Source organism: Saccopteryx bilineata, chromosome 4, assembly GCF_036850765.1.
Source record: "Saccopteryx bilineata isolate mSacBil1 chromosome 4, mSacBil1_pri_phased_curated, whole genome shotgun sequence".
In the NCBI taxonomy this organism is placed as follows: Eukaryota; Metazoa; Chordata; class Mammalia; order Chiroptera; family Emballonuridae; genus Saccopteryx; species Saccopteryx bilineata.
Genome location: NC_089493.1, coordinates 55,139,692 through 55,166,948, shown reverse-complemented (window position 1 = coordinate 55,166,948; position 27,257 = coordinate 55,139,692). Strand labels below are relative to the sequence as shown.

Here is a 27,257-nt window from a genome sequence, read left to right as displayed (position 1 = left end):
TTTATTACTTTTAGTAAGAACATTCCCTGTTAGGAGAGAGCTTTAAAAGCCTTTGCTAGTCCATGTTCTGAGTCCTGATAACTAAAGCAGTAGAAAGTAGAAAAAGGGGGTGTGAGTAATAAAATTGTGCTAGAACTTGAATCTGTGATATGCTGGGGCTTGTATTGATTGAGGTAAGATTGCCAGCTGGCAGTGGTAGTAGAAATAAAGTCTCTTGGGGAGGGGAAACTAGAGGACTTCTAGTTAAGACTTACCACAGAATCTCTGGGCAATTGGAAATACTGTACTCTTCCCTGGGGAGATGAAGTGGGAATTAACTTTTCTCTGGTTCAGTGTGACTGTTAGAAATACAGTTGAACTTGTTTGTCTTGTCTGTTATGATGTGATAGCCCCCTAGGAAAGGGTCTGTTTTGTGTGGGAGTTTATTTCAGGCTGACTCCTTGCCTGTATTGTTTCCTTTAACAGCTCTTTAAATTTTCTTTTTCCAGCAATGATGTTGTCCACTGGGCATGTACTGACCAATGTGGCAGGTCTGAGAACATAGCTGAAGCTGAAAATAGGAAAGCTGGGGCAAGGAAGAGCCTTGAATCTTGAGGTGGGACGTTGACTCTAAGATGTCCTTGAGCAGTGGAGCCTCCGGAGGGAAAGGAGTGGATGCAAACCCGGTTGAGACATACGACAGTGGGGATGAATGGGACATTGGAGTAGGGAATCTCATCATTGACCTGGACGCCGATCTGGAGAAGGACCAGCAGAAACTGGAAATGTCAGGCTCAAAGGAGGTGGGGATACCAGCTCCCAATGCTGTGGCCACACTACCAGACAACATCAAGTTTGTGACCCCAGTGCCAGGTCCTCAAGGGAAGGAAGGCAAATCAAAATCCAAAAGGAATAAGAGTGGCAAAGACACTAGCAAACCCACTCCAGGGACTTCCCTGTTCACTCCAAGTGAGGGGGCAGCTAGCAAGAAAGAGGTGCAGGGACGCTCAGGAGATGGTGCCAATGCAGGAAGCCTGGTTGCTGCTATTGCTCCCAAGGGCTCTGAGAAGGCGGCTAAGGCGTCCCGCAGTGTAGCCGGCTCCAAAAAGGAGAAGGAGAACAGCTCATCTAAGAGCAAGAAGGAGAGAAGCGAAGGAGTGGGGACTTGTTCAGAAAAGGATCCTGGGGTCCTTCAGCCAGTCCCCTTGGGAGCACGGGGTGGTCAGTATGATGGAAGTGCAGGGGTGGATACAGGAGCTGTGGAGCCACTTGGGAGTATAGCTATTGAGCCTGGGGCAGCGCTCAATCCTTTGGGAGCTAAGCCGGAGCCAGAGGAAGGGGAGAATGAGTGTCGCCCGCTAAAGAAAGTCAAGGCTGAAAAGGTAAGCGGTGGCCAGATCTGGCTGTCCACTGCCAGTCAGAACTGCCCTGGACTAACCAACCACCAAATGCTATGTGCACTGTGTGGGATGCTCATTAGTTTGTGGGTAATGACCAATTATAAGGTCATAGCAGTTGGTAATGATAATATGGTTTTGTTTCAAATCAGGGGATTCCCTACAGATTTATTAATAGGAGGCTTGGACATTTTCAAGAAGAATATTTGTTGTTGGAGGCAGCTACTTGTAAAATAAATTTTCTAAGTCTTGTTGAGAACCTCCCACTTTGTTTTTTGTTCCACCTCAAACATCAACCTTTTTGTGGTTCTCAGCTTGACAGGCATTTCATTCTCAGATTCATTGATAATAAGTTGATAAACTTACTAGGCTTTTGGTTGAGTTCTGTCCTTAATGGGATAAAAGGTGCTGCTGGGTCTCTGGAGGAGAAAAATTTTAAATTCCATAGCATGATGTCTACTAGGTATTGTATTGGTGGGTACCAAAGAGCAAAGGTGCATAACGTGGGCTGGTACATAAGCGGAGGTACTGGCTATACTATGAAGTACTTAATCAGGCCTTATGAGTTAGTGTTGTGGCTGTGAAAGGTTAGCCTTGAAAGAGATTTTTTTGGCCACTAACGATATAATTCTTGGCCAGGTATCTCCCTCAACTATTGGGAATCAGTCTCCTGGTGGTTTAACATCTGCCAAACAGTCTAATGATGATACCATGCCTTCTCTTTGACTTGGAAGGACAAGTGCCTGTAGCCCCAGGAGGGGCTCTCTTCTGGGAAGATGATCTCAGTTCATGTCTCAGGAAATGGAGCTTGCAGGGCTGGAGCAGAGTAGGTGTGAGTCTAGGTCAGCTCAGGCTGCCTTAAACCTTGGCAGCTTAAAATTTCCTGCAGAACAGCTGGCCTGAGGATGAGCTGTTCACTGGCTCCTGATTTTCTGCTCTCTGTTCTACTCACCCTGTGCTTTCAGCTGATCCCAGCAGATGCAGTATAAATTGATTTTTCTATAATTATACCAGCTGCAACAGGGAATACCTATTACCATATGTAAGTGTTAATAAATCGAGGGTAGATGTGTATGTTTGAGTGGTGGTGCCCTCTCAGTACCTGAATTCCAGTGGTAGCTTGTGCTTTTTTGCTGTAGATATTTTGGTCTTTGCTTCTGGCACATCTGCAGCTTTTAGCAACATCTGGGCTTCCCTGGTTACAGGGATATGAATTTTCTTCCACTAATAACACGGTGGTTCATTCCTTTTTACCAGTGGCAGCTGCCAGAGAAACTGCCTATGTTTAGGTGGCAGATGCTATAGTCCACCTCAGCAGAGTTAAGTTCCAGCTGGTTGCTGGCAGGGCTCATCCTGTGCTGGCTGTGAGTTACCATTTTCTCTGGGGTACATATGGATAATACTATTTTTGTTTTTGTTTTTAACAGAGACAGAGAGAGAGAGTCAGAGAGGGATAGATAGGGACAGACAGGAATAGAGAGAGATGAGAAGCATCAATCATCAGTTCTTTGTTACGACACCTTAGTTGTTCATTGATTACTTTCCCATATGTGCCTTGACGGGGGAGGGGGGGGCTATAGCAGCCCGAGAAACCCCTTGCTCGAGCCAACTACCTCAGGTCCAAGCTGGTGAGCTTTGCTCAAAGCAGATGAGCCCGCGCTCAAGCTGGTGACCTCAGGGTCTCAAACCTGGGTCCTTCCTCATCCCAGTCCAACACTCTATCCACTGCGCCACCGCCTGGTCAGGTGATAATACTGTTTTGAAGAGGCCTAGGAGTACCAGGAGTTCTTCTGCTCCAGGCCCATTAGACTATTCCCTACATCTGGCTTAAGTAAACTTGCAATATATTCATGTTCATAATCATTGTTCTTCTGGTACTGAAAAGTGTTCACTTCTGAGTGGCCTTCATTTTCCTTTCTGTTAGGAACTCTTTCCTCAGTGCGGCAATCTTCTACAGGTGAAAGGATTGATGCTTAGCTTCTGTTGGATTTAATTCTAAATGTTCATAATAATCTCCAACAGAGAAGCAATGGAACCTGTTTTCTCTGATAAGTGCAGAGACTGGTTGGGAGGCTCTCCTCCAGATTATAATTGGGCTGAAAGATGCAGTCCATTCATCTAAGAATACACCTTGGTGGCCCGGGAGGGAGTTTGTCCTATATTAAGATAGCTTCCTTGTCTTCCAAGGAGATTGTGAATGGGGCAGTAGAATGAAAAAGAAAAGGGAGAGAGACTGTGCTTCAGGTTTTGGAAGAGAGAAAATTGCCGGGAATTACTTTTAAAGCAGAACATTTGTTATGCAGTTGAGTGTTACTGTAAGCACAAACCTGCTTTCTCAGTTCCTTTCCCTATTCCTTCAACCCTTTTGAATAGTCTGGTTCTGAGGGTGCTTTTACATAAAGAACCATTGAAATAATTATTTAAATAAATGTTTGAATGTTGCTAGGAGATGAAAACACTGCAGGGAGAGAGTGATTCTGGAATGGGAGGAGGAAAAGACTGGAGTTAAGGAAAAGAAGACTAGGAATCTTGCAGCTTTTGAGAAACAAGTACTCCAGGGTTTGGGGCATAATAGGTGTTCAGTCAGTGTTTGATTATTAGTATGATAACTTATGAGCTAAGTCTCTGAAAACTTCAGATGTGGACTTGCCTATTTCTTAATTGGTTTGGAATGTCCCTTCCATGTGGGGACAACCAACAGAGAACCAAAATAGCAAAACATATTTTGTTATAATCTAGGGATTACATACGCTGAGCTGGGAACTGTTATAAAGAAAGAAACCTCATAATACTTGGAAAGTGTCTTGACAGGAGCGGACCCCCACCCCCACTCCGGAAATAGGAGAGAAGACAAATAGAGTTTGTGGTGTAGGATAAAATTGTCACATGCCTACCACTAACTAATGAGGCAATTTGAATATTCAAATGATCTCAGGACCTTCTCTGTCATCAAAGTAGGTGTCTTAGGTTGTGACTGAGGGAATTTTTCTGATAGCCAAGGATGTGGGTTTTCCTTCGTGGGATCCCCGTTTGGCTCCATCGTATCTTGCTCTGGAAGGGCTCACTATGCTGTTTCCTCAAGTCCTAGGAGAGTCCAGAGATGGCTCTTAGCAACTGCTGCTGACCTGAATTGTTATTGAACACTCCTGCTTCATACTTCCTGCCAGCTGAAGAGATGGGGATGGGGAGATTATTGAGGAATAAACAAGATTGAGCCTTCTGGCTCTTGCCTGCAGTTTGATTGATAGATAGTTAAATTAGGAATGGAAGGGGAAGTAGGAAGGAGTAAAGGTGCCTGTCTGAATGTTCCAAGCTGAGTGCTTTCATTGCCACTGTGACAGGCAAGTAAAAAGAAATTTACAAACCACAGAAGGCAGCGATCTATCTGTATTGACTCTTGTCCCGTAGACAAGTCAAAGCTTAAACTAGGAGTTTAAGTGAGACTCTTTTTTTTTTCAAGTCATATAAAAAAAACTAGTGGCTCTGCTGGCTAAAGGATATAGAAGGTTGCAGCCAGAAGCTCCTCTCACCTCCTTAGCTGCTGCTTTTGCTCTTGCTAGGTAGAAACACTCTGCTTCTGCTGCTCTCAGAATGCTGCATATATACTATTTACCGCTTCCCCTGTTACTTAGGATACAAAGAAAATCATGAAGTAAATGCTTAGCTGTCCTGCGTTCTGATCATGCTTGCTCTCATATCCTTTGTTCTAAGAGCATCTTCCTTTGCCCTTGGTTTTGTTTTCCTGCCCTAGTTTATGCCTTCCAGCTTAATTCTGTCATGTTGCAATCCGTCATTGCCCAACCAAGGTCAGGTCTCTTTTATTCCTTCTGACACAGGCTTTCTCTCTTTACACCTTCCTCCTTCTCTAGCTGTTCTTTCTCAGTTAGTAATGGCAAAGCAGTCAGCCTTGCTTCCTGAAGCCAAATGCCTTCAAGCATTTTCCTTCATGGAAAAAATTTAAAAGTTTGTATTTATGTGGAACAGAAATGTAGTCTCTAAGTATAGTAGAACCTGAACCTAATTTATATTTTCCTCAGCAACTCTGTTTTCCACCTGCGTGTTGTAATTCAAGGAGGGCCAAGGGAAAGATTATCTTGTCCAACCTCCTCATTTTATAGAAGAGGAAACCAAGACCAGGGATGTCATGTGACTTACCTGGGCTCCCAGGTAGTTGGTGGCAAAGCCACACAAAGAAACCAGGTTTTTTGGTACCACAATCTTCTTCTTCTTCTTTTTTTTTTTTTTTACAGCGACAGAGAGAGAGCCAGAGAGGGGGATAGATAGGGGCAGGCAGACAGAAACTGAGAGAGATGAGAAGCATCAATCATCAGTTTTCCGTTGCGATACCTTAGTTGTTCATTGATTGCTTTCTCATATGTGCCTTGACTGCGGGCCTTCAGCAGACCGAGTAACCCCTTGCTCAAGCCAGTGACCTTGGGTCCAAGCTGGTGAGTGAGCTTTGCTCAAGCCAGATGAGCCCGCGTTCAAGCTGGCAACCTCGGGGTCTCGAACCTGGGTCCTCCGCATCCCAGTCCGGCACTCTATATACTGTGCCACCGTCTGGTCAGGCCACAATCTTCGTTTATTATTATTGATTTGAGAGAGAGAGAGAGAAAAGCATCAGTTTGTTGTTCCTCTTATTTATGCATTCATTGATTGATTCATGTACGTGCTCTGACTGGGGATTGAACCTGCAACCTTGGAATATGAGGACAATGCTCCAACCAAGTGAGCATTCTTTTTTTGTTTGTTTGTTTGTTTTTTGTTTTAAGTTAGTGGTCTTGTTATTGGAAAAACATAAAAGATTAGTATTTACAACTTGGAATGGACGTAAATTGTAATTTCTTGAACAGCAGTGTTGATGCTTGTGCTAAAGTCCATAGCCACAGTCTACCTCTGCTGGTTGCAAGTTCAGAAGGTTTTAAAAATATAAAGGTCAAAGATGTTCCCTTTGTACAAGTCTCTTTTTTTTAATTGATTTTAATTTATTGTGTTTACATATTGTATTTCCGCCCCAAATGCATCCCCCCTTCTTTTCTTTAAAAAAATTTTTTTTTAGTAAGAAGAGGGGAGGCAGAGACAGACTCTCTCATGCACCCCAGCCCGGATCCATCCAGCAAGCCCACTAGGGGGTGATGCTCTGCCCATCTGGGGCCCTTGCTCTGTTGTGTCCGGAGCCAGTTTTTAGTGCCTGAGGCGGAGGCCATGGAGCCATCCTCAGTGCCCAGGGCCAACTCATTCCAGTTAAGCATGGCTGCAGAAGAGGAGAAGAGAGAGAAGAGAAGCAAGAGGGGGAGGGATGGAGAAGCAGATGGGCACTTCTTCTGTGTGCCCTGGCCAAGAATTGAACCCTGGACATCCACATGCCTGGCTGACACTCTACCACAGAGTCAATAGGCCAGGGCAGTAAAAGTTTCTTTTTAAAAATTTGTGTGAGTGGTGACAGCTCAACATCCATTTTGCTCCTAGCACAATGTAGAAAATGCTAAACTAATACACATGGACATTCAACCAGGGTGTGTCATCATCACCACAAGTCGGGGCACATAGAAGTACAAGAGAACCATCCTACTAGTGGGGATACATCCTAGACAGTTTATTCTTCACCCATTTTTCTACACACATCCTGAAGTAAACCAATTTTAAATGTGTTTGCTTTCAGTAAACCAGCTATAACAATTTATACTAACAAACTAAACTAGAACCCACTTGAATAGGTTTTGAATTTGTTTTTTTCATTTTTAATACAAATGCCTGACTCTGCTTAATTATCAAGTTGCATGCATGAAGACTGGCCAGCCCAAACAGTGCATTAAACATTAGCAGGTGGAACTGCAAGGAGTCCACTAAGTGCTTTCTTGTCATTAAGGTTGTATGAGGATTTATATTGTGAAACCGATGTGTAACTTGATATTTATGGTACAGGCCCACCAACCAATACATGTAGATTGTGTGTGTACTTTTGACATTCAATTTTGCTATGCAAATTCAGAATGAGTAAATGATTTTTTTTTTTGCAAGAGGAAAGTAAAAGATTTAATTTGATTCTTCTTGAAGAGGGAAAAAGTTGAAAGTAGGTCTTCATTTTGCAGTCATTATCTGTACGAATTCTTCATAGTTGACTTGTACACCTCCATCAATATCTGCTTCTCTGATCATTTCATCTACTTCTTCATCTGTTAGTTTTTTCTTCCAAGTTTGTCATGACATGACGTAGTTCTGCCACACTGATGTAACCATTGCCATCTTTGTCAAAGACTTGGAATGCCTTGCAGAATTCTTCACTATCTTTCATTTTTTTTAGCCATCATAGTAAAAAATTCTGGGAAGTCAATGGTGCTATTACCATCTGCATCCACTTCATTCATCATATACTGTAATTCAGCTTCTGTTGGGTTCTGACCCAGCAACCTCATGACAGTGCCAACTTCCTTTGTTATGAAGTTGCCATCTTTGTCATCGCCATCTTTGTCAAGTAGGAGTGAGGTTTTTTGATTCAGCAATCTGTTTTTCCATCAGCTGATCAGCCATGGTGCCAATAAAGGGAAGAAGAGCAGAATGATCAAGGGTGGTTGCACCTGCACAGGGTGTATGATGGTGGGAATGCCTCTGGCACCTGCACCTCTTTACTTTCTCGTGTCATGTTGTTACTCCAGGATTCTTTATAATTTTTTAACCGTTATGAGGGATTCTCCATTTTCCCACTTTAAAGACTATGTTAGAGTCCTGGCTGGGTAGTTCATTTGGTTAGAGCGTCATCCTGACATGCCAAGGTTTCAGGTTTGATCCCTAGTCAGGGCACATACAAGAATTAACCAATGATGGCATGCATAGGTAGAACAACAAATCACTGTTTCTCTCTCTCTTTGCCTCTCTCACTTCCTCTCTCTCTAAAAATCAATTTAAAAACAAAAAAAAGACTACCCCAGAAACATTTGGATGTAAATGTCCAGATACTCCTAAGACTACTTCCTTTTTTACTTTTTTTGTGAGTGACTGAGACAGAGAATCAGAGAGAGGGACAGATAGGGACAGACAGACAAGAAGGGAGAGAGATGAGAAGCATCAATTCTTCATTGAGGAACCTCATTTGTTCACTGATTGCTTTCTCATATGTGCCTTGACCAGGGGTTACAGCAGAGAGAGTGACCCCTTGCTCAAGCCAGAGACCTTGGGCTCAAGCTAGCGACCATTGGGTCACGTCTATGATTCCATGCTCAAGCCAGCAACCCCGTGCTCAAGCTGGTGAGCCCATACTCAAGTCAGATGAGCCTGTGCTTAAGGTGGCTACCTCAGGATTACATTCCTGGGTCCTCCACATCTCTGTCTGATACTCTATCCACGGCATCACTGCCTGGTCAGGTTTTTATTTATTTTTTTAAAAAGATTTTGTTTATTGATTTTAGAGAAAGGATGGGGAGAAAGAGAGAAGAGGGAGAAGCGGGAAGCATCAGCTCATAGTAATTGCTTCTCATATGTGCCTTGACTGGGCAAGTTCTGGGTTTTAAACCCACAACCTCAGCATTCCAGGTCGACACTTTATCCACTGTGCCATAGGTCAGACTTTTATTTTTTAATTAAATTTATTTGAGTTACATTGGTTAATAAAATTATGTAGGTTTCAAGTGTACAGTTCTATAATACATCCTCTGCATATTGCATTGTCTATTTACCATCCAAAGTCAAATCACCTTCCATCCCCATATATTTTACCCCCTTTACCATAAATTTACTACCTCCCCACCCACCTTTGCCTCTGTAACCACCACACTGTTGTCTGTGTCTGTGAGTTTTTGTTTGTTTGTTTCTTTTTTTTTTTTTTTCATTTTTCTGTAGCTGGAAACTGGGAGGCAGTCAGACAGACTCCCGCATGCGCCCGACCGGGATCCACCCGGCACGCCCACCAGGGGGCAATGCTCTGCCCATCCTGGGCGTCGCTCTGTTGCATCCAGAGCCACTCTAGCGCCTGAGGCAGAGGCCACAGAGCTATCCTCAGCGCCGAGGCCATCTTTGCTCCAATGGAGCCTCAGCTGCGGGAGGGGAAGAGAGAGACAGGGAGGAAGGAGAGGGGGAGGGGTGGAGAAGCAGATGGGCGCTTCTCCTGTGTGCCCTGGCCGGAAATCAAACCTGGGACTCCTGTACGCCAGGCCGATGCTCTACCATTGAGCCAACCAGCCAGGGCCTGTTTGTTTATTTCTTACATGTTTATTTGTTGCTTTCATTTTTAGATCCAAAAATTAATGAAATCATATGGTTCTTACCTTTTTCTCTCTGACTTATTTTGCTTAACATGACATTCTCAGGATCTATTTATGTTGTCAAAAATGGCAGTGTTTCATCTTTTCTTGTGGCTGAGTATTCTATTTCATATATGTACCACATCTTTTTTATTCCAATTGGCTATTGAAGGACACTTTGGTTATTTCCATGTCTGGGCCACCGTGAATAATACTGCAGTGAACATAGGGGTACATACATCTTTATGAATAAGTGTTTCATAGAAGAAAACATAGGTAACTAAACTTATGGGCCTTGATCTTAAGAGAAGATTTTTATAAATTTGACCTAAAAGACAAGGAAAGTAAAAGAGAAAATAAATGATAGGACTATATTAAACCAAAAAGCTTCTTCACAGCAAAAGAAACTGTCAACAAGACAAAAAAGCAACCAACCAAATGCAAGTTAAGTTGTTTGTAAACAACACCTCTGATAAGGGGTTAATATCCATAATACAGTGTGTCTGTAAAGTCATGGTACGCTTTTGACCAGTCACAGGAAAGCAACAAAAGATAGAAATGTGAAATCTGCACCAAAGAAAAGGAAAACTCGCCCAGTTTCATACCTATTCAGTGCAGTTCGATGTGGGCTCACGCACAGATTTTTTAGGGCTCCTTAGGTAGCTATCCTGTATAACCTCTACAGACCCGTCACTGACTGATGGCCTACCAGAACAGGGTTTCTCCACCAAACTGCCGGTTTCCTTCAATTGCTTATCCCACCGAGTAATGTTATTCCTATGTGGTGGCGCTTCGTTATAAACGCGCCGATATTCACGTTGCACTTTGGTCACGGATTTGAATTTAGCGAGCCACAGAACACACTGAACTTTCCTCTGTACCATCCACATCTCGACTGGCATGATCATGGGCTGCTCCTCTGTATACACAGTGTTACATCTTCATCTGCACATATGCACATGCTGCCACATCATCTACAGGAACTGGGAGGGTTTTCCTTTTATTTGGTGCAGATTTCACATTTCTATCGTCTTTTGTTGCTTTCCTGTGACCGGTCAAAAGTGCACCATGACTTTATGGACACGCTGTATATAAAGAACTCATACAATTCAACAACAGAAATACAACAACAATAAACAATCCATTTAAACTATGGGCAAATTTTGGGGTAGATACTCATAAGAGATTTTGCTGGATCATACGGTAACTATTCTCTCTTTTTTTTTTTTTTTTTTTTTTTTTTGTATTTTTCTGAAGCTGGAAACGGGGAGAGACAGTCAGACTCCCGCATGCGCCCGACCGGGATCCACCCGGCACGCCCACCAGGGGACGACGCTCTGCCCCTCCGGGGTGTTGCTCTGCCGCAACCAGAGCCACTCTAGTGCCTGGGGCAGAGGCCAAGGAGCCATCCCCAGCACCCGGGCCATCTTTGCTCCAATGGAGCCTTGGCTGCGGGAGGGGAAGAGAGAGACAGAGAGGAAGGAGAGGGGGAGGGGTGGAGAAGCAGATGGGAGCTTCTTCTGTGTGCCCTGGCTGGGAATTGAACCCGGGACTTCTGCACGCCAGGCCGACGCTCTACCACTGAGCCAATTGGCCAGGGCCGGTAACTATTCTCTTAATTTTTGAAACCTGCCCTGGCTGTTGGCTCCATGGTAGAGTGTCAGCCTGGCATGTGGAAATCCTGGGTTCAATTCCTAGTCAAGGTACACAGGAGAAGCACCCATCTGCTTCCCACCTTGCCTCAGGTGCTAAAAGAGCTCCGTTGCTGAGTAAAGGAGCAACAGTCCCAGATGTGCATCACATTGCCTGGTAGGGATCTTGCTGGGTGGATCCCAGTGGGCACATTCGGGAGTCTATCTTTCTGCCTCCCTTGCTTCTCACTTAAGAAAAAAAAATTTTTTTTGAAATCATACTCTTTTCCATAGTGGCTGTACCAGTTTACATTTATACTAGAAGTTAATGCGGGTTTCTTTTTTCTCTACAACCTCTGTAATATTCCTTTGTCTTATTGATAATAGCCATTCTAACAGATGTGAGGTGGTATCTCATTGTGGTTTTGATTTGCATTTCCCTAATGGCTAGTAGAGTTGAGGATTTTTTCTTATTCAGGGTGAGGTGTGAGCACATGCAACAGAGTTTATTCTTGTATTATTATTTAATTATTGTGTTTTCCATACCAACAGCTGTAAACCTACTTTTGTCCAATCCTGTATCTGATGGCCATTTGCTTTTCTTCTTGGGAGAAGTATATGTTCAGGTCCTCTTTTTTTAGTGAGAGAGATGGAGAGGGACAGACGGACAGGAAGGGAGAGAGATAAGAAGCATTAACTCATAGTTGCAGCACTTTAGTTGTCCATTGGTGGCTTTCTCATATGTGCCTTGACCAGAGCGGGGCTCTAGCTGAGCCAGTGGCTCCGTGCTCAAGTTGGTGAGCCTGTGCTCAAACCAGATGAGCTCGCACTCAAGCTGGTGACTTTGGGGTTTGAAACCTGGATCTTAAGCCTCCCAGGTCAATGCTCTGTCCACTTGGCCACCACCTGATCAGGCTGCCCATATTTTAATTGGATTGTTTATTATTGTTGTATTTTTGTTGTTTAATTGTATGAGTTCTTTATATATTATTATGGATATTAACCCCTTATCAGAGGTTGTTTACAAATAACTTGCATTTGTTTGGTTGCTTTTTTGGCTTGTTGACAGTTTTGTTTTTTTTTTAAGTGTTTCTTTTTTTTTTTTTTTTTTTTTTTTCCATTTTTCTGAAGCTGGAAACAGGGAGAGACAGTCAGACAGACTCCCGCATGCGCCCGACCGGGATCCACCCGGCACGCCCACCAGGGGCGACGCTCTGCCCATCCTGGGCGTCGCCATGTTGCGACCAGAGCCACTCTAGCGCCTGAGGCAGAGGCCACAGAGCCATCCCCAGCGCCCGGGCCATCTTTGCTCCAATGGAGCCTTGGCTGCGGGAGGGGAAGAGAGAGACAGAGAGGAAAGCGCGGCGGAGGGATGGAGAAACAAATGGGCGCTTCTCCTCTGTGCCCTGGCGGGAATTGAACCCGGGTCCTCCACACACTAGGCCGACGCTCTACCGCTGAGCCAACCGGCCAGGGCTGTTGACAGTTTCTTTTGCTGTGAAGAAACTTTTTGGTTTAATATAGTACCATCATTTATTTTCTCTTACTTTCCTTGTTTTTTAGGTCAAATTTATAAAAATCTTATCTTAAGATCAAGGCCTGTAAGTTTAGTTATCTATGTTTTCTTTTATGTAATTTATTGTTTAAGGTCTTATATTTAGGTTTATGATCCATTTTCAGTTAATTTTTGTGTATGGTACAAGACTACTTTCATTTGTTTTTCATACTGATTTTAACATTGTAGACAATAAAAGAATCTTTGAGTTTAGATTTTTTTTTTTTTTGGTAAGATGATCATGTTTGCAAAGAACACCACTTAAACCTGACATTGAACCTATCCTATTACATATAAAGGGGAAAGTTACTTTAAAACTGCTACTTGGAAATTGGCTTCTTGAGAGTGTGTGTATGTGTGTGTTCTCGAATATTGCATTCAGTCAAATTTTTATTGTAATCATTGAGGCATTGCCAGTTCTTCTTTATTTGGCAATTGCAGGTAAGAAAAAAAAATTGCCCTGGTGCTTCTTGGACATACCACTAATTGGCAGACCCTAAAAGTATTGTGGATACTAACCTAACTGTTTTGTAAGGAGCTGACAGACTATTGGATACCATTATTACCTTTCATTCATTCAGTACATTAATTGAGTGCTTTTTTGGTGTGTGACAATGACAGAGAGAGGCAGGGACAGATAGAGACAGACAGACAGGAAGGGAGAGAAATGAGAAGCATCAATTCTTCGTTGTGGCTCCTTAGTCTCCTTAGTTGTTCATTGATTGCTTTCTTATATGTGCCTTGACTGGGGGGCTGCAGTGGAGTGAGTGACCCCTTGCTCAAGACAGCAACCTTGGGCTCAAGTCATTGACTTTGGGCTTCAAGCCAGCGACCATCGGGTCATGTGTATAATCCCATGCTCAAGCTAGTGACCCTGTGCTCAAGCTGGTGAGCCCATGCTCAAGCCAGATGAGCCTGCGCCCTCAAGCTGGTGACCCCGGGGTTTCAAATCTGGGTCATCCATGTACCAGCCTGACCCTCTATCCACTGTGCTACCACCTGGTCAGACTAATTGAGTACATTTTAGATTCCAGCTATTGTGTTTGGTGCTGGGTATACATTGGCAAGTAAAACAGCGATTGTTCCTGCTCTTTGAGGAGCTTACAGTTTACCATCTATAGTGGAGTACCTAAAAGTGTGGCCAATAAAACCATGTGCTTCATATTACCTGCATGTCAAAAATGAGGAGTCTTGGCTACCACCCCAGATCTACTAAATACATTTTAGGGGTAGGGCCCCACAATCTGCTTCCAGAAGACTCTCCACGTAATTATTATATACTTTATTATTTATTTATTGTTTGTTTGTTTGGTATTTTTTGGTATTTTTTTTTTCTGAAGTTGGAAACGGGGAGGCAGTCAGACAGACTCCCGCATGCGCCCAACCAGGATCCACCCAGCACACCCACCAGGGGGCGATGCTCTGCCCATCTGGGGTGTCACTCTGTTGCGACCAGAGCCATTCTAGCACCTGAGGCAGAGGCCACAGAGCCATCCTCATTACTATATACTTTAATAATTGAGAACTATTGTGAATTTTCTTTATAAGGTGGGCATTGGTAGCCACTTAAATTTTTCATCAACTCTTGTGTTTGACTTAATGGTTAAGAGTGTAAATTCTGGCCTGACCAGGTGGTGGCACAGTGGGTAGAGTGTTGGACTGGGACATGAAGGACCCAAGTTTGAAACACCAATGTCACCAGCTTGAGCATGGGGTCACTGACTTGACCGTGGGATCATAGACATGACCCCATCATCACTAGCTTGAGCCCAAAGGTCACTGGTTTGAAACCCAAGGTCGCTGGCTTGAGCTCAAGGTCACTGGCTTGAGCAAGGGGTCACTCACTCTGCTGTAGCCCCTCTGCACCCCCCCATCAAGGCACATATGAGAAAGCAATCAACGAACAACTAAAGTGCTGCAACGAAGAATTGATGCTTCTCATCTCTCTCCCATCCTGTCTGTCTGTTTCTCTCTCTGACTCTCTCTCTGTCTCTCAAAAGAAAAGAGTGTAAACTCTGATGGAGCCGGATTATCTGGGTTTTGTATTCCAGTTTTACCACGTATTAACTTAGTGATTTTGAGCAAGTTACTCAAGATCTGCCTCAGTTTTTTTTATCTGCAAAATGAGGAAAACGGTAGTTCCTATGTAGTATTGTTATGAGATTAAGTTAGTTAATAAATATAAAACACTTGAATCCTGCTTGGCACTTGGGAAGCATTCAATAAATATCAGAAAAGAAGAAAAACATTATTTGTATTGAAACATGTCTAAGTCCACCCTAGGCTGAGGTATAATAACATTTCCACCTATACAGGAAGCCCAGTGTGTGTAGATAAACATGTTATTTAAGCCTTTCAGTACTATACTCAGAAGAAGTTTCAAGTCTGGGTTGGAAAGTATGCATACTGATGATGTGTTCTAAAGCCCCTGATATTTATGTTGTGTGTGTGAGTAGGGGGTACCAAAATTGGCTTCAAAGGATATTGAAGTAGCCTGTTGAATTTCAGATTTCATATGAATTGAGTTTCGTTTCTGGCCATATCACTGATGTGGGGCTGGGTATGTTGGATAGCTGTTGCTCTGGGTTTGCCAGTATGTACAGTCTCATGTATGCTGGGAGAGTGCTAAATATTTCTGTTTCTACATAAGAGTGCATGGAAAATCTAAGTCCTAGCCCTTAATCTTCCTCCCCCAGTGTGAACTTGTATTTTTGCCATTTGGGTATGAGAGCTTTTACCTGCAGAGCTCATCCAAGGAGGCAGCAGGGCTTGGGCTTTTAGGCTGGAGGTGGCAGTAACACACACAGCTGAGATCCTGCCACTGCTGGCTGGCTGAACCCTCCTCTCTGTGGTTTTTACTCTTCAAGCCATGCTTGAGTAACCTGCCTCCAGAGCTGCTGACAGGGCCGTGTTCAGAGGCCTTGGAAATTACACTATTCATTTCCTTATCATTCCCTGACCTGCAGTGCAGAGCCTTCTGGTGCAGAAACAAGGGGAAAAAAAAATCCAGACGGCTCCCAGCCAGCATGTGTCAAGGTCTACAAAGAAGGAAATTGGACTTGCTCACTTAAAAACCATGGGGTTAGGCTTTGATTTTTGATTCCTGCCGAGTTATTTGTGTGTGTGCACATGTTCTCTGTGGTGTGTGTGTGTGTGTGTGTACAATGAGTCTTTGCATGGCATAGCTATATAGGAGGAACATCTGAAAGTCAAGAGCAGGGGGAAGATTGCTTTTCTCTTCAATTAATTTCCTAGTTGTGCCATTGGGATAGGCCTGGAAGGATTAGCATCGGGAAGGTGCTAGCCCATATTAATATTTTAAAATATATTTCTCGGTACAGTTTAGTCATGGTTGAGAGCACCCACCCAAGTAAGAAGCTTCCCAGGCTGGCTGAGGATTTTTAACAAATCCTATTCCTTAAAGTCGTCCTTCTCTGACATTGACATAATCAATGCTTAAGCCACCTAAGAAAGTATAGACTTTAAGTCTGTCTTGGATAAAATATGTAGCTCTTTTGCGATGCAGGATAATGTGACAAAGGAGAGAAAGACAAGAGGAATTTATAACATTTTGAGATTTTCTGTTTATAGGGTAAAATTCTATTATATTTTCAGAGCCTGTCCTCACTTTTTTAAGTATTAAAGAACAATCTACTTCCTTTTTCTGTTGGTATTTCTCTTGCCCTAAGAGAGCCAAAGGAAACACTTTTCAGGCTGAAGATGTGAAATGTGGGTGTAAGAGCTTCTTGAGCAGAGTTTACCATCATTCTGTTCTTAATTTTCCTTTTTCTGAATTTTCACTGCCTTGGTGATATTGGAGCCTTTGTGAAGTAGGGGCTGGGAGGAAGTTATCTTTTAGCTTTCAGAGTCAGGAGGTGTTTTTAAATCCTAAGTGTCTCTCTTATTGGAAGTACTCTGTAGAGAAGTGTTTTCACATGAGAAGCTGATTGCTAAGGTGAGAGTGGATTACTTCCTTTACCTTCTCATAAGCAGTGCCTGTATTAGCCTCAGCATCAGCAGTGCCTGGGAGCTTGTTAGAAATTCAGTTCCCATCCTAGGTCCCCAAATCAGAAGCTCTAGGATTGAGGCCTAGCAATGTGTTTTAATATTAACTTTTCCGTTGATCATGATACACACTAAAGTTTGAGGTCCACTATTGTAGAGCACCCTTCCGTTTTAATAATCAAGATCACATGTACCAAAAACTTTAAGGATAAAGGTAACTTTGGACTGTAGGTATGATTTTTTTTTTCCTGAGTGCTATTCATATGTCTTTTTTGTGTGTGTGTGAACAAAATGACAAGAGCCTAAAATTGGAAGGAATATCTAAGGGTTTGGAACTTTGAGAGCAGAAGAGACACTCAAATTATTTAACTCTCTAAGCCTCTCACCTGTAATGTGGAAATGAATAACAGTACTGACCTCATAGGGTTATTGTGAGGATTAGTTGAGATAAAGAAGGGTAAGCATTCAACATAGTGCCTAGCATGTGGAAAATACTGTACTCAATAATGTTAGCTGTTGCTGATACAGTGTTATCACAATAGCTATGAGGTATAGATAGGGTTATTGTGAAATTAAGGAGAAAGGGATATCCTTAGAGACTTTGAAGAGTTAAACCTGTGGAGGTTTTTGAAAATAATGGAGTTTATGATAGCTAGTATTTTCACTCCTACTGATTTCCAGGAAGGCTTGAGGAGAGATTGATTCGGAGCATTTGGAGCCATTGAGGTTTTGGGTTGTATTGTTTAATTGATTTGTTACTTTGGAACGGTTTGTTGGACTCCTTTTGGTATAGGGCTGATTTCAGGTTGAAGAATCATGGCTCTTTTTATTTTAGGTTACAAAGCCCCCCCCCCCCCCAATCCTTGACAATTATAGACTTTAGCCTGATGAAGGGATTAGAATCCCTACAGGTAGTATGAACAATCAGGAGAAAAGTAAGGATTGAGATACTTCTTTTTGTGAATTTATCATTAGCTGCAGGAAATAAAAAGATAATTCTTAGATTTTTGGAGGTGGTCAGTTTTCAACTTAACATGTTGTTTATTGAGAGAGTACAATTTAACTATGTGCCTGAAAAATACTCTTGTAACTGTTTTTTAAATTTGAGATCTCTGGGTTCCAGACCTAATGGCAAATACTAGATTGTGTTTAGATGAGCCAGACCTGCTTTCATGACCTCTTTATTCCTTTTAATTGAGGTATAACTGACATAACATAATATTAGTTTCTGGTGTACAACACAATGGTTTGATATTTGTATATAGCAAAATGATTACCTCAGTAATTTATTTAACATCTGTTACCATATATAAACATTTTTCTTGTGATAAGAACTTTCAAGATCCACTTTCCTAGCTACTTTCAAATGTGCAGTACAGTATTATTAATTATAGTCACCATGCTGTATATTACATCTCCATGATTTACTCCCTTTACCCATATTGACCCCCTTTACCCATATTGTCCATCCCCCACCCCTTACCTCAGGCAACCACCAGTCTAGTCTCTGTATCCATGAATTTGGTTTGTTTATTTGTTTGTTTGTTTTAGATTCCATATATAAATGAGATCATATGGCATTTATCTTTTTCTGTCTGACTTATTTCATTTACTGTAATGCCTTCAAGGTTCATCCATGTTAAGAAAAAAGAAAGAAAGAGTTCATCTATATTGTTGCAGATGGCAAGATTCCATTCTTTTTTATGGTTGAGTAGTATTTCATTGTATGTATGTTCTACATTTTCTTTATTCATTCATCTATCAGTAGATATTTAGGTTGTTTCCATATCTTGGCTATTGTAAATAATGCTCTAATGGCCTGACCAGTGGTGGTGCTGTGGATAAAGCATCAACATGGAATGCTGAGGTCACTGGTTCAAAACCCTGGGCTTGTCCTGTCAAAATACATATGGGAGTTGATGCATCCTGCCCCTCCCCCTTCTATCTCTCTCTCTTTCTCTATTTCACTGTCTCTCTCCTCACTAAAAATAAACAAAAAATAATGCTGTTATGAACATATATATTTTTGAATTAGCATTTTTTGCATAAATATCCAAAAGTGGAATTACTGGATCATATGTTCCTTTTTCTTTTAATAAATAAATTTTTATTAATTTTAATGGGGTGACATCAATAAATCAGGGTACATATATTCAAATAAAACATGTCCAGGTTATCTTGTCATTCAATTATGTTGCATACCCATCACCCAAAGTCAGATTGCCCTCCATCACCTTCTATCTAGTTTTCTTTTTTTTTATTGATTTTAGAGAGAGAAATGGGAACATTAATCTGTTCCTGTATATGCCCTGCCTAGGGATTGAACCTCTGCACTTCTGGATGATGCTCTAACCCACCGAGCTATCAGGCCAGGGCTGTTTTTAATTTTTTAAGGAACCTCCGTACTGTTTGTCATAATGGCTACACCAGTTTACATTCCCACCAACAGTGCACAAGAGTTCCCTTTTCTTCACATCTTTGCCAACAATTGTTATTTCTTGTCTTTTTGATAATATTCCCTCTAACAGGTCCACTGTAGTTTTGATTTGCATTTCCCTAATGACTGGTGATGTTGAACATCTTTTCATGTATGTGTTGGTCGTCTGTATGTCTTCTCTTGGCCTCTGTTTTTGTTCAGTAATGGTTTATCTTCATTATGAAAGTTTTTTATGAACTGGGACCTAGCTTAGAGTTGATATTTCCTTGTTGATATGTTTCTTCAGAAGTTAAGAACTTAGCTCTGCATTGAATCATACCTTAGAGAAAGTTACAGACAATACTGTGGAAAGGAGATATATAAATGGTAGTATCATTTTCACACCAACCAAAGTAGCATGAGGTTAGAGATATAAACATTCAGGCAGAGGAGTCTCCTGGTACTAAGGCTTCTCAACTGGAGGTGCATATCAGAATCACTTTAGGAGCTTTTACAAAATAAAAGTGCCCTACTAAAGTAAAATCTTTAGGGCTAGGGACCCCAGCGTGTACATGTTTTTTAAAAAACTTCAGCAGGTGCTTTTAACTTACCTCTTGGTTTAAAACCACTATCATTGTGAAAAGGACTTTAGCTTCACTATACAGCCACTGGAAAACCCTATTAGCTGAGTGAACTCTTAAACCTGGCCTTGCCTTTGCCATTTCCAAATGGAGCTACCCTGCACTTGAGATATCATGTGATCCTCAAGCGTTTTACAGAATGCTCAAGGCTCTCCTCTAACTCCTTTTTCATTGTTCAATTGTGTTGGGATCAGTTACTTAGAAATACATCTATAATGAATCTGACTTTTTATTATCCTCTTAATTAGGAGAATTAATTACTGAATTTCAATAGTTATTTATAGCCTTTAAGGTAGAGCATTCGTATCAGTGTTAACTTAATGATTAAGTTTTAAATTATTACTCCAGCCCTGGCTGGTTGGTTCAGTCAGTTAAAGCATCATCCCGAAACCCCAAGGTTACAGGTTCAATCCCCAGTCACAGCACATAACAGGAAGCAACCAACAAATGCAGAACTAAGTTGAACAATAAATGAATGCTTCTCTCTCTTTTTCTCCCCCTCTTTCTTTCTCCCCCTCCTCCCCTTCTTCTTTTCCTCTTTTTCTCCCTCTCTCCTTCCCTTCATCCCTCTCGCCCTCCTCCTTCTTCACTCTATCTCTCTATAATCAGTCAACTGCAAAAATTATTGTTCCAGCCTGATTGGTGGTGGTGCAGTGGATAATGTCAACCAGAACGCTGAGGTCCCTGGTTCGAAACCCCAAGGTTGCCAGCTTGAGCACAGGCTCATCGGCTTGAGGGTAGGCTTTTCAGCTTGAGCATGAGGTCACTGACTTTGAAACCCAAGGTCATTAACTTGAGCCCAGGGTGGCTGGCTTGAGTAAGGGGTCACTGGTTCGGCTTGAGCTCCTGGTCAAGGTATGTATAAGAAGCAATCATCGAATAACTTAAGTGAAGCTTCTCATATCTCTCCTCCCTCTCCTTTCCTGTCTCTCTTTCTTAAATCAATAAAAATAGAAAAGAAAAAAAATTATTGTTCCAGAATTTTTAAGGCAAATTTAAGCAAAACTTTTTAAAAAAAATAATATTCTATTAGGAGTTCATTATAAATTTGTTTCACAGGCCACAAGGAAATAAAAGGATTATGTACACTCTTTCAAGAAACAGGCAGGGAGCTGAGGAGGGCCAAGATGAGTCTAGGGCCTTGGTGGGCGCATTCCCAGGGGAGGGGACCCTGTAAGGCAGCAGTTCTCAACCTGTGGGTCGCGACCCCGGCGGGGGTCCAACGACCAAAACAGACCCCTGTGTTTTGGTCGTTCGACCCCTGCCGGGGTCACGACCCACAGGTGGAGAACCGCTGCTGTAAGGGAAACCAGACAATCCAGTGAGACTCTATGTACAACAGCATAACTGACAAATTGGTGTGTGATAATTTGGCAGCCCACAGCTCTGTGGAGTTATTTCCATAACACTGTGTCCAAGATCAAAGAAAGCCTTGCATTCCTGGGGGAGGGGACCACATTTCTGAAGAGGTCATGCCTATTGGAATTCCTCATCCAGGAGTGATCCCCGCTGCGGGACCCATGGGAAGCGTCATACCAGGAGGTGGCCCATCATGCCTGGAGAGGGTGCCCCTTGGCCCATAGGTGGGGGAGGTCCGCCAAAGCTAGGTGGGTACTGGGTTGGAGCCCCTGCAATACTTGCTGTGGCAGCAGCTGCAATAGTTCCTCTTCTAGGTCATCACCTGTTGGGATGGCCCACCCACCCCATGAATTGGCCCAGCAAGTCCTGCAGGGGCCTGTGGCATGGGAATAGCAGCTGGGATTCCTCTGCCAGCAGCCCTGTCAACCCCTGGGCCCCCAGGAGCTCCAGCAAATGGCACTCAGGCAATGCCAGTATCTTTGGGAGGAGGTTCCTCTACTGTCATTGGGACCAGCTTCTCCCCTTAAAGCAGAACTAGACGGAGGACTCACTTCTCTTTATGCTTGTTTTGAGTTTTTTATCTAGATCTCCTAAATTCAGCACAATCACAGGATCAGTCATATGCTTGTCGAAAGCCTCAAAGGTGCCAATGAAAGTTTGACCATCTTACAGGATGCACTTTATCCTGTAGTTCGGTGGTCCCCAACCTTTTTTGGTCCACGGACTGGTTTAATGTCAGGAAATATTTTCATGGACCAGCCTTTAGGGTGGGACGGATAAATGTATCACGTGACCGAGACAAGTGTCAAGAGTGAGTCTTAGACGGATGTAACAGAGGGAATCTGGTCATTTTAAAAAATAAAACATTGTTCAGACTTAAATATAAAGTCTTTAAATATAAATAAAACGGAAATAATGTAAGTTATTTATTCTTTCTCTGCGGACGGGTACCAAATGGCCCACGGACCAGTACCGGTCCGCGGCCTGGGGGTTGGGGACCACTGCTGTAGTTGATATGCTGCAGCATCTTGCTGCTCTTGTCACAGACGTGGTGGTAGTTCTGATGGCTCCAATTTCTGCCAGATTATCCTATCCACAGGGTAGAATTCTTATGAATAGACACATTTGCCATATGTGATCTTTTTCTATGTAAATTTTAAGGGAGCAGAAGACAGGTTTAGATAATCTAAATTTGCAACTAGTACAACAGCAGTTTTGTTTCACATTGATTTGTGAATATATTTTTGTGTTTATGTTGGACAATAGGTGTTTTTAATCTAGAAATCTATGATACCCCAAAATAAAATAATGCAGCTGTTCAACAAAGACCTTATTCCTGAGCCTCTTCTGAACACATTCAAATTAAACATGCTATTTTAAGAAGAAAGAGCATTGCCTAACTAGTGGTAGCACAGTGGATAGAATATCAACCTAGTCCTAGGACACTGAGGTCCCAGGTTCAAAAACCCTGAGGTTGCCAGTTCGAGGCAGGCTCATTCAACTTGAGTGCAGGTTCGCCAGCTTAAGCGCAGGGTTGCCAACTTGAGCATGGGATCATCAACATGATCCCATGGTCACTGGCTTGAGCAAGAACTCACTGGTTCAGCTTGAACCCTGTCCTGGTCAAGGCACATATGAGAAGCAGTTAGTGATGCAACTGTGAGTTTAATGTTTCTCATCTCTTTCTCTCTAAAGAAAGGGGGCCTGACCAGGCGGTGGCGCAGAGGATAGAGCGTCTGACTGGGATGCGAAAGGACCCAGGTTCGAGACCCCGAGGTTGCCAGCTTGAGCGTGGGCTTATCTGGTTTGAGCAAAAAGCTCACCAGCTTGGACCCAAGGTCACTGGCTCGAGCGGGGGGTTACTCAGTCTGCTGAAGGCCCGCGGTCATGGCACATATGAGAAAGCAATCAATGAACAACTATGGTGTCGCAACGAAAAACTCATGATTGATGCTTCTCATCTCTCTCCATTCCTGTCTATCTGTCCCTGTCTATCCCTCTATCTGACTCTCTCTCTATTCCTATAAAAAAAAAATTAAAAAAAAAGAAAAAAAAAAAAGAAAGGGGGGCTGGTAAGAAAGAGCATCACCTCACAGAAATAGGCATCCCTTGTCCAAGTTCTTAGCTTTTTTGTATAAACACATACTATTTCCTTGAAGTCAAGAGAATTAAATGTTTTTTGAGGAGAAAGTATTTTTCTGCTGGGACTTTAAGTCTCATACCTAAGGAAGAGTAATTAGAATGTTAATTACTATCAGAGATGAACACATGTTTGAATATGCTGTAAATTTATAGTTAAAGAGTAGAATATCATATTTTGGCCAAAATTATAATTCTACAACCTTAAAATCTTTTTTTAAAAGATTTTATTGATTTACAGAGAGAGGAGAGCAGGGAGAGACAAGAAGCACCAACCCTTAGTTGCTTCACTTTAGTTGTTCATTGATTGTTGTATGTACTCTGACCAGGCAAGCCCAGGGCCTCGAACCAGCGACCTCAGCATTCCAGGTTGACGCTCCATCCACTGCGCCACCATAGGCCAGGCTATAACCTGAAATTCTTATAAGAAAATTTAAAATACTGTTTTTAGTGCTAGTACCAGCTCTCAGAATTTACCTAAAGCTATAGTTTTTGGTTTTTGTTGTTTTTTTTTTTTTTGGTATGACAGAGTCAGAGAGAGGGACAGATAGGGACAGACAGACAGGAAGGGAGAGATAAGAAGCATCAGTTCTTTTTTTTTTTTTTTTTTTTTTTAATCTTTTCAGAGACAGAGTCAGAGAGAGGGATAGATAGGGACAGGCAGACAGGAACAGAGAGAGATAAGCATCAATCATCAGTTTTTCGTTGCAACACCTTAGTTGTTCATTGATTGCTTTCTCATATGTGCCTTGACCATTGGCCTTCAGCAGACCGAGTAACCCCTTGCTCGAGCCAGCGACCTTGGGTCCAAGCTGGTGAGCTTTACTCAAACCAGATGAATCCACGCTCAAGTTGGTGACCTAGGAGTCTCGAACCTGGGTCCTCCACATTCCCAGTCTGTCACTCTATCTACTGCGCCACCACCTGGTCAGGCAAGAAGCATCAGTTTTTTGTTGTGGCACCTCAGTTGTTTATCAATTGCTTTCTCACTTATGCCTTGACTGGGGGCTCCAGCCGAGCCAGTGACCCATTGCTCAAGCCAGTTACCTTGACCTTTAAGCTAGAGACCTCTGGGCTCAAGCCAACGGCCATGGGTCATGTCTATGATCCCATGCTCAAGCTGGCAAGCCCATGCTCATGCTGGTGACTTCAGGGTTTTGAACCTGGGTCCTCTGCCTCCCAGTCTGACGCTTTTATCCACTGTGCCACTGCCTGGTTAGGTGCCTAAATCTATAATTTTGATGGATCTTTTTAGGTTTTGCAGTATTTCAAATGTATATTCCAAATGTATATTCCATTGATTAGGAAGAGAAAAAATTGGCAAATGTGGAGAAGACATCATACAAAATAACTACACATTTATATACACCATATTAGACTAGATCTTAATTCTATCAGTATGCAGATTCCTAAACGTCTGGTAGAGTCTCTGTTTTAGATAAAATTTGCCATAATGCATTTTTCATTTTGATTATACATACGTGCTTGGATTGAGAATGTAGGACTTGAATTCAAACAGGCTGCCTGCTTATTATAATTTCAGAGAGAGGCTGAGAAATTATTTCATTTTTGTTTGCCTCTGGTATCTCCCCTGTCCTTTCCTATCTCATACAAGGATCAGGCTTTAAAGTTAGAGTATATAGCACTGGCTGGTTGGCTCAGCGGTAGAGCATCAATCCAGCATGTGGACATCCTCCATTCAATTCCTGGTCAGGGCACACAGGAGAAGTAACCATTTGCTTCTCCACCCCCCCCCCTCTTCTTTCTCTCTCCCTCTCTCTTGTCTCCTTCTGCAGCCATAGTTTGCAAGTTGGCCTTGGGCACTGAGGATGGCTCCCTGGTGTCACCTCAGGTGCTAAAATAACTCGGTTGCTGAGCAACAGAGCAGCGGCCCCAGATGGGCAGAGCATCTGCCCCAGATGAGGGTTGCTGGGTGGATCCCGGTTGGGGTGCATGTGGGAATCTGTCTCTCTGCTTCTCTGCCTCCCTGCCTCTCACTTGATTAAACAAACAAACAAACAAACAAATAAATAATAAAGTTAGAGTATATAAAGTACTTGGTCAGAAAGTTCCCTTGAAAATTACTTAGGATGATATCATGTTGGAGATTGACATACTGGCTTTATAAATTCAACACAGTTTTTTTCTCCTGCATTGAACAGACCATTATTTCTTCACTTGAGGGCTCATGTAAAAGTTGGTTTGTGTTTAAAGACTGTATTGGGGATCTGTGTCACTGAACCTGGTCCCCGGAGTCGGGTCTCTGCGTCTCTGTAGTCCCCAGTGGGCCTTGTCCACAGTGGGTGCTGGCAGTTGGCTGGGAGTTTGGGTGTCCACATGTCATCTGGAGCTTTTCACATCATGGTGGCCAAGTGCAGGAGGGGATATCCCAAAGACATATTTACCTTCCCTCCCTCCCTCCCTCCCTCCCTCCCTCCCTCCCTCCCTCCCTCCCTTCCTTTTTTACCAGCTACATATAGTTTATTTGATTGTGTTAAACGTATATATTTAGTTAACTATTTGCTGTACAAAGATATGTTATGACAGTAAAAGAAATCTTGGGGTCCAGATTCTCTCCGTAGTAGAAATTTACAGGTCCATGGATTTAATCCATCTTAATATAATGTTTTTTATCTTTTGTAGCATTTACTTTTCAATTCTGACTTTCACATTTCTCACAATACCCACAAATTCCTCTTTTTAGGTTCCCTTGGTCACTAAAGAAATAAAGTTTTTGCTATATGGTAACTTCAGGTCTTACCCTTGAGTTAAACAAGAACCATCCTATCAGCAAACTGAAGAACAGATAGATATTCTCATCTTACCAACATAAATATTCCTGAACCTCATCTCTTTCTTAGGTTCAGTGCCTTTAGTAACTTCTTTGAGCTACTCTTCACTATCTGTCCTTTTCTGACTTTCAGCAAAAATTTAAATCAGCAATTTTCAACCAGTGTGCCACAAGAATTTTTAAAACATGCAGTATCTATTTAGTCAGGGGTACTGACCTCGACTGTGAAAGGAAAAATGGCAACAGCTAACAACAAACTGTCCGGTGTGAATGAGTCAAAATTATACTTTTGTTTTGTTTTGTTTTGCAGATTGGTCAGCAAAAAAACTATTTTTTGGTAAGCCATGGAATTATTTATTTATTTATTTATTTATTTTTCATTTTTCCGAAGCTGGAAACAGGGAGACAGACAGACTCCTGCGTGCGCCCGACCAGGATCCACCTGGCATGCCCACCAGGGGGCGATGTTCTGCCCCTCTGAGGCGTCGCTCTGTTGCATCCAGAGCCATTCTAGCGCCTGAGGCAGAGGCCACAGATCCATCCCCAGTGCCCGGGCCATCTTTGCCATCTTTGCTCCAATGGAGCCTCGCTGCGGGAGGGGAAGAGAGAGACAAAGAGAAAGGAGAGGGGGAGGGGTGGAGAAGCAGATGGGTGATTCTCCTATGTGCCCTGGCCGGGAATTGAACCTGGGACTCCTGAATGCCAGGCCGACGCTCTACCGCTGAGCCAACTGGCCAGAGCCAACCCATGGAATTTTAGTAATTAGTTTGTATCATGAGATGAAAAATGTTGAAAATCACTTTAAAAAATCTTATTGTTATTTTTTTATTTTTTTACATTTGTTATTAGTCCTGTCTTAATCAGATGGGATTATATTTAGTTATGCAGTTTTAAAAAAAATTTTTTTTTATTTTTTATTACAGAGACAGAGAGTCAGAGAGAGGGATAGACAGGAACAGACAGACAGGAATGGAGAGATGAGAAGCATCAATTATTAGTTTTTCGTTGCGCATTGCGACACCTTAGTTGTTCATTGATTGCTTTCTCATATATGCCTTGACTGCGGGCCTTCAGCAGACCGAGTAACCCTTGCTCGAGCCAGTGACC

The 27,257-nt window shown here is 42.6% G+C and overlaps 1 protein-coding gene and 2 pseudogenes across 3 annotated transcripts in view; 1 reads left to right on the top strand and 2 right to left on the bottom strand.

Annotated features, from left to right (window-relative positions):
• The window catches only part of ZNF609 (zinc finger protein 609), a 287,347-nt gene that overhangs the window by 36,785 nt on the left and 223,305 nt on the right, over positions 1–27,257 (top strand). For 2 of the 3 annotated variants that reach the window (XM_066273987.1, XM_066273988.1), the window contains one exon: positions 489–1,361. The exons of the other annotated variant lie outside the window; for it this stretch is intronic. In XM_066273987.1, coding sequence (XP_066130084.1) covers positions 615–1,361 — 747 coding nt within the window. In that variant the 5' untranslated portion in view covers positions 489–614. The remainder of the gene's footprint in view (positions 1–488; positions 1,362–27,257) is intronic. 3 annotated transcript variants of the gene reach the window in all.
• LOC136334153 (calmodulin-like) lies at positions 7,389–7,907 on the bottom strand (annotated as a pseudogene).
• Positions 21,282–25,698, bottom strand: LOC136333887 (small nuclear ribonucleoprotein-associated protein B-like; annotated as a pseudogene).